The sequence below is a fragment of the Crocodylus siamensis genome, chromosome 1 (genome assembly GCF_052110815.1).
Source record: "Crocodylus siamensis isolate JL-2025a chromosome 1, ASM5211081v1, whole genome shotgun sequence".
Lineage (NCBI taxonomy): Eukaryota > Metazoa > Chordata > Crocodylia > Crocodylidae > Crocodylus > Crocodylus siamensis.
The window spans coordinates 422,377,238-422,384,498 of NC_143395.1; the positions used below are offsets into that span (position 1 = coordinate 422,377,238).

The 7,261-nt window shown below is 47.5% G+C and overlaps 1 protein-coding gene across 1 annotated transcript; it reads right to left on the reverse strand.

Annotated features, from left to right (window-relative positions):
• Nucleotides 1–3,092: 3,092 nt before the first annotated feature.
• LOC149875615 (olfactory receptor 51E2-like) lies at nt 3,093–4,049 on the reverse strand. Its single transcript, XM_090031801.1, has one exon. It carries the CDS (start codon nt 4,047–4,049, stop codon nt 3,093–3,095), a length of 957 nt encoding a protein of 318 aa, XP_089887927.1.
• Nucleotides 4,050–7,261: the final 3,212 nt, after the last annotated feature.

Sequence of the window (7,261 nt, forward strand, 5' to 3'; positions counted from 1 at the left end):
TGTCTGTCATAGCCCTTTAAGGATTTGAGGATTGTTATCAAATCCCCCCCTCACTCTTTTCTTCTCCAGACTAACAGGCCCATTGCTCATAAGTGTCCTCAGCTTCCTCCTTGTTTGCAGGTAAAGTACCAGAATAGGACATTTCTCAGGGGCGGTCTCGTGCATTGTGTACAGGCCCCATGGCACTGAGGAGGAGGAGGCAGGATGGCAAACACACTACATTGCTATATACACATACCAACTGCTTTTGATCCTGTTATGCCTCAGGTTCGTGGCATGTGCAGGGCTACGATTGACCCCACCTTGCTGGCATGTTCACAGAGAGCTTTGTGCATAAGCCTCACCAGCACTTTGGATGAGCAGGTTGGTTTGCTTCATGGACAGGGCTCATAGTCAGCTTTAGCATCACTTTATGCCTGGGCAGAGCGACTAGCCCTCTGTGAAGCTTTTTGAGAAATATCGTCACTTCAGTCACCAAGTTGTGGTCCCTTCTCAGTAGTGCACTGCATGGACGTGCACGGCACTTCAGACACACATACTGGCCTGAAGCGGGTTCGAAAGAGGCTGGAGCTGGACTGTTCCCAGTGGGGGCAGATGACAGGGCAAGGAGCAATGGGCTCAAGTTGCAGCAAGGGAAGTTGAGATTAGATATTAGGAAGAAGTCTTTCACAAGAAGGGTGGTAAAACATGGGAACAGGCTCCCCAGAGAGGTGGTAGAGTCTCCATCCTTGACCATTTTGAAGACCCAGGTAGACAAAGCCTTGGCTGGGATGTTGTAGTTGGGGCTGGTCCTGCTTGGATCAGGGGTTTGGACTAGATGTGACCTCCTGAGGTCCCTTCCAAACTGGATTTTCTATGATTCTATAATTTAATGGTGACACACTGGAGACACAGGGATACTTGTCTGGGTGCTGAGCATTGGGGAGAAGCTGGTAATTCAGTTAGCTGTTGGTAAGGTGCGCTCCTGTATTCTGGTAGGTCCCTGTCATTTGCTATGTGTTGGGTCAGCTGAATGGGATCAATTATCAGCCCACTTGAAGGTGGTTTATCCAGCTGGGGACTCCATTCTGGCCCAGTGTTTTCTGCACAGAACGATCCCTCCTGTTATAGATACTGCATGGGGAGGGATGTATTTGATAGAAACATCCAATTCAAGTCCCCTGTATTTGTAGGCATCCATTTATACAACAGATGCCACAAGACCATCTACACAATCCCCCTTGTGCACAACAGGGACACAAAGTCCCCCTGGAAAAGGACTAACAGTGACACAACCCCTTGGGTCTAGATGGAGCTCTGTGTGTATTCCAGATCAACCAAGGACCGCAAAGAGAATCCAGTTTTTCTCCATCAAAATATAAGGATAATATAACCAAGAGATACAGCCCCGTTTAAGACAAGAATTGAAGAGGAGACTGCTTCTTTTTCTTTTTTCCTTTCATTTTGATTGAACATTTTTATTGTACAAAAAGGTAAAGGAAAACTACAACATAACGAAATGGGGACGCATGTGATGTTGACTGCATGAGACATGTATATTCATTGGCTCATTTATTCAGAACTGTCCTGCTTACATTTTTCTGCCTCACCCATCCCGATGGTGTCTGAGGACTTGCCAGCAAGGCACAGACTGAGGCAATGAACAGCTGTCAGCCACAGAGTCTCTTCTTTCCTTTCCCCATTGGATATTTTGGGGTTATTTGGGTTCTTTTTTTACTAAAACACCTCACATGAGGTTTTCAGAAGGGCAGTAGTGACCTTGCAATACAAGCCCCCTTAAAAGTCACCTAGCACTACATCCAATAAGAGAGTTAAGGTGAGCTACACTGCATATTTACTATGGGGTAAACTCACTTTACTCTACGGTAAATGTGGAGGTGACATCGGTGCTGGCCTGCTCTTCTTTCCTAGGTGTTGGTCTTGGACAGGGCATTTTTGGCATGCTAGTGCCCAGAGGAAGTCTGTTACTGGACACATAACCCTATGCATGTGGATGCCTAGTTGTGCAGACCGATTGTGTGTTATAGCAGCCATAGCCCATATTCATGCCCTATGTGGACATGCAATTGACTTAAATGCCTTAACATAGGACTGGCTCTTAACAACTAGACTTAAACTTGGGATCTGAAAAGGGCTTCGGTGGGGACTGCCCCACATTTGCACCTACAGCTCAGTAGTGTGGGTATCCACCTGGAAGTCTTGGGTTCAAGCCCCCCAGCCCAGTTTGAATCAGCACCTCTCATACTTCCCAATACCAAGAGGTTGAGTTTCTTGCAAACCTCATGGAAAGCCAATTCTGTGGGTGAGAGAGAAGCTGAAGACTCCTTTGGTATGAAGAAAACCATTGTATATGTGTTCTCTGCTGCTTCCTGACCTGCAAATGGGCATTTTTCTTGTGTTTTCTTATTATTTGAAATAATTTGCTACATTCTTCTCACCAACACCTCATAGGCAAAATTTTGCTTATGAGAATTTTCTGCTAAGATTGACCTGGGGAATTGGAGTGGGGGGACTGATATGTGGAGACCAGGGAGAAGCCATGTGACCTGATTTGCTGTCTAGTGTGAACCTTTGAGCCTACACAGTTGTTTTATTTTTAATGAATAAGCGACACAATGTGCTGATTCTGGAAACATTCCTGCAAGGAAATTCATTTGTCCAAATACAGTACTTTTGGAAAACAGGCGCAAGAGGTAAAACACAGAGAATCCCCCAAGATATGCAAGTGAATGGGGCTGGGGTTGATTGTACCTAGAAGGAAGAGGGTCTGGCTTTCTCAAGTCTCTGATGCTTCACAAGTTTCCCATGAATGTACCTCTCTTCCCAGGTATCTCAGTTGGATCATCCCATCACGACAGGACTAATTTTTGCTGTGGAATGGCTATTGGCTTCTTCACGGTAGGGTTTGGGGAGAAGCCATCATTTAGTATACGTACAACAGAAGTGTTTATGAGCTGCAGTCATAGTCCACAAACCCTTTTTCCCTAAGCACTGTGGGAGAACAGAACAAAAAGATGCTTCATGACCCAAAGAGCAGATGATCAAACACAGGAGAAGGCAGAAAGGCACAGAAGTCAAGAGGAGAAGACAAGTCACCGAGCTACCCCACAATTCTCCATCCTAAAGAGCTTCAGGATCCGTCTCTGGATTTCCTTGGTCCTCACCCCATAGATAATGGGATTAAGCACAGGTGGCATTAAGATGTAGATGTTCCCCATGATCACATGGATCAGTGGCGCGTGGTCATTCTGTAACCGGTGCACCACGGAGAGCCCAATCAGTGGCACGTAGAAGGCCAGCACCACGCAGATGTGGGCCACGCAAGTGCTGAAGGCCTTGAGCCGCTCCTTGCTGGAGGCCAACTGCAGAACCGTGTGGATGATGAGGATGTAGGACAGGAAGATGAGCAATGAGTCCAGCCCCATCACCAGGAGGATGGCGGTCAGGCCATACACAACATTGGGAGTGGTGCTGGCACAGGCCAGGTTCATGACGTCCTGGTGCAGACAGTATGAATGGGACAGGACTTTGGACCTGCAGAATGGCAGGTTCAGAATGAGCAGAGGTAGTGGGAGAAAGAACATCACCCCCCTGGCCAAAGCTACCAGCCCAATCTTTCCTGTCACCGCATTGGTGAAGATGGATGCGTGCCTCAGAGGGTGGCAGATGGCCACATACCGATCTAAGGCCATGGCCAGCAGGACAGAGGACTCAATGGCAGAGAGGCTGTGCACAAGGAACATCTGGATGAGGCAGGCACTAAAGCTGATTTCCCTCATGTCAAACCAATACAGGGAGAGGAGTTTGGGCATGGTAGCAGTGGACAGCACCAGGTCAATGGCAGCAAGCATGCACAGGAAGAAATACATTGGGATGTGTAGGCTTTTCTCCATCTTCACGATGAAGAGCACTGCACTGTTGCCTGCCACCGCCATGATGTACATAGAGCAAAGCACGAATGCCATCCAGAAACCTCCAGACTCCAGCCCAGGGATGCCGACCAAGATGAAGGTCGATGGGCTTAGGTTGGTACCGTTGTGGGAGGGCATGGCACTGCCGTTATTCCATGTCACTTCCACGTCTGCAAGGGGAAGAGAAGCAATGTGGTTATAAAGCACGTCTAATGACCCATCCCCATAACATCAAAATAGATAGTCAAGCACCATGGAAGAGGATCAAGAATTCCCCACCATGGAAGATGCAGGTTTCTCATAAATGAAACATTTCAATGGAAACATCTCAGTGTTATTGGACATTCCCCACCCCTGTCCCCAGTAAGAAAAACTGAAAGGAAATATTTCATTCAGATTTTTTGGTCCTTAGTCTTCAATATGTTCTGTTAATCTGAATGGCTTGGTATGGAGTCAGTTCCACTTTTAAACTGCACCCTGGCATGATGCTATGTTGTCTCCTGGATGTTGTCTTTGGGTGACTATTGTCAGATGTGTGTCTTTCCCATGCTTCCCTCTTTCCAAATATATTTTGGTTTTAAACTGTTATTCTATTTTATTCCTATGAAGCATTTTGATAGTTCAGGGTTTTTCTTCTGTATAGAAACCACGGCTGAAATTCCAAAATTGCAAGCAACACAGAAATTCTCTTTTTTGTTCAGTTGTAAAACCTATGGCATTTACTTATTATTTGTGTAAGCCAGGAGCTTGATTTAGGAGTTTAAGAACCTCACTCCTATCTCCACCACGGACTCAGGGCCATGTATTGAGGGACTGAATAATGCAGAGAAGTGCCCATGGGAGGCTTCCAAGAACAGCTTAGCCAGGAAAGCACCTATCACCCTGGGGGCTTCAGACATCATCCCTTGATACAGATAGGTGAGTCCCTACTGCCTGAGCTGCATCCAGACCCTCCCCTGCCCAAATTTTGGTTAAGTTCCAGTCCACCAGTTCAGCTGAATTGCTAAGCAAGATGGATCTCACTGAGAATCAATCACTTGATCCATTGTTATTAGAGGGAGTCTTTCTTTTGCTCTCAGTGGGTCAGACCTCAGACTGGCAGTATTGTCTCACACAGATCTGGACTTCCTTTTAAATGCTACTGAGGCATCAAGTTCCTTTCCAGATCCGTTGGACCAAGCTCATGAAACACATGTGCCCTTTGGTTACTTTGTCTATGTCAAATGCATCCTTTCATCCCTCTGACATTCTGCACATGGTACCTCTTTGCACCCCACTCAGCAACTTTATAGAAGAAACTGTAATAGTTAATTAAGGGGTCTTCCACTATTAATGTATGCTGTGATATATGATTGGTTAGCTATTACAGAACTGAAGAGGTGAACAGCCTACAGTACACTGCTGCTGGCCTAACTACATAGCATGTTCTCGTCTTGAAACTCCATAGCATGCTTTATTCTTGTTTGTCAAATATTTCTGAAAGCTGTTACAATTACAGAACCCATTAATCAACCACATCAGTGAAATCTTAATAGGAAGTTGGCTAAAAGTCATTGCATTGCTGAGGTTTTCAAGCAACAGTTTGCATTCGGATGGAGGTGAAAGGAACAAGTCACCTGGATACTGAATGGCCATGAAGGAAACCAGCTTTGTCTCCTCATCACTGGAAGGCAAATGAAAGGCGAGTCTCATTCTTCAGCCCCAGGCACTCATTCTTAGAGAGCAGGAAGGGCACAAGAGTCATGCTTTTTGGGCACTGTGCCTGTGAGCCAAGGTTTCCAGATGTGGCTGGTGATTTGGGTCCCGAACTGGAGACAGATCAGAAGGATTTGATGGTCAGATGGCGGGTCTGAAGGCTGGGTCCCATCAAAGAACAGCCCCTGGGAAGGAAAAGGAAGATGTACATCCTTTCAGGATGCTGGAGATATGGATCTGTGTCTAGGCTGTTCCTTCCACCCTAAAAGCCCTGGAAGTCTCTGTTAACCTGCAAGCCCCAAACCCCCTGAGCTTCTGTATAAAAACAGCAGCCACAGCATGGCCCACTCACACCCTGAGCATGACTTTGGAAGCACAGATGCAGGCTCAGTCTGAGCCCCCAACTCTCCTCAATGAACCAGGCAGGGAGGGTTTCCAAGCCATCCAAAAAGAGCCGGAAGCTACAATCACCTGCCTGCTTTTAACTGGCCACAGAGGCAGCAGATATAACTGCTCTGCAAGCCCATGGGGGCTCCGTTACTGGTAGCATTGATGGCATTTCTGGGGACTCTGCACTTTCCTGACAGAAACATGCACTGCAGGCAGACACTGATTATACAATCAATATTAACGCTTTCTTCACAGCAGGCTGGACTTTGAGCTGGCATCATGGGCACCACTCCATTGGCTTCATTAGACCCGCTGATCTACACCCACCGGTATCCTGGGACAATTGCAGCCTCGCGTGCTGCAGCTTGTGCCTGCTGCCTTCAGCGGAGTGATACTGACTGCCCCCAGCTAAGCCTATGACCCAGTTGACCACTGCCCAGTTGCACCAGCTGACATGAGGATCCATTATGAAAGGCCTGGCCCAGCTGTGGCTGAGCTGTAGGAACATCAGCACAGCTTTCCCCAAGGGCCCAGATGGTTTAGTTGGGGATTATGCCGGCTTGAGCAGAGCACTGGTTTAAACTAGATGTGAGGTCCCTGCCAGCTCTGCTTTCCTATGTAGCAAGCTCACCTTTCAGAGCTTGGGTTGAGTCCTAGGCTTGAGATCCTGCTGTTTCGATTGGTGGAGGCTGTGGCAGGAAGCCATCCTTGTTTCTCCCCAAAATCTCTGTGCTGTGACAATGTGATTAGGATGAGCTCAGCAGAGGAGACACACCTTTACCTTATCCCTTTAGGTAACCTGAGCTGGATGCATTCCTGAGGGAGGGGGGACCTGCTCCCTCTGCCACGGGACTGGTATCGGCTACCTGGGTGAGGGACATTTACCTAGTGGGCTAGAGTCTGCCTGGCAACTAGTGATGTATTTCAACTTGGTTGGCCAGCAGCCAACAGGTGCTGGCCTCCATTGGACCAGGTGAATGAGGTCACAGGGGCTATCTAAGTTAAGACTGCCCAGGAGGAGGGGGCAGCAGCCATGCAGGGACTCAGACTTAAAGAGGAGTTTTACCATTTGAAACTGGGTACTTTCCCCCATAACTCCTGAGAGAGGAACAGCCTGCCTCCAGAGGGGATCTGCAACAGCCTCTAGATGATGCTTGTGAGTAAGCTACTCAAGATCTGGGTAGATATCTAGCTGGCAGTAACTCAGATGCATGATCAAAAGGCTACCTCAGCCACACTGTTTGCTCTATGGGATTTCTTTGATA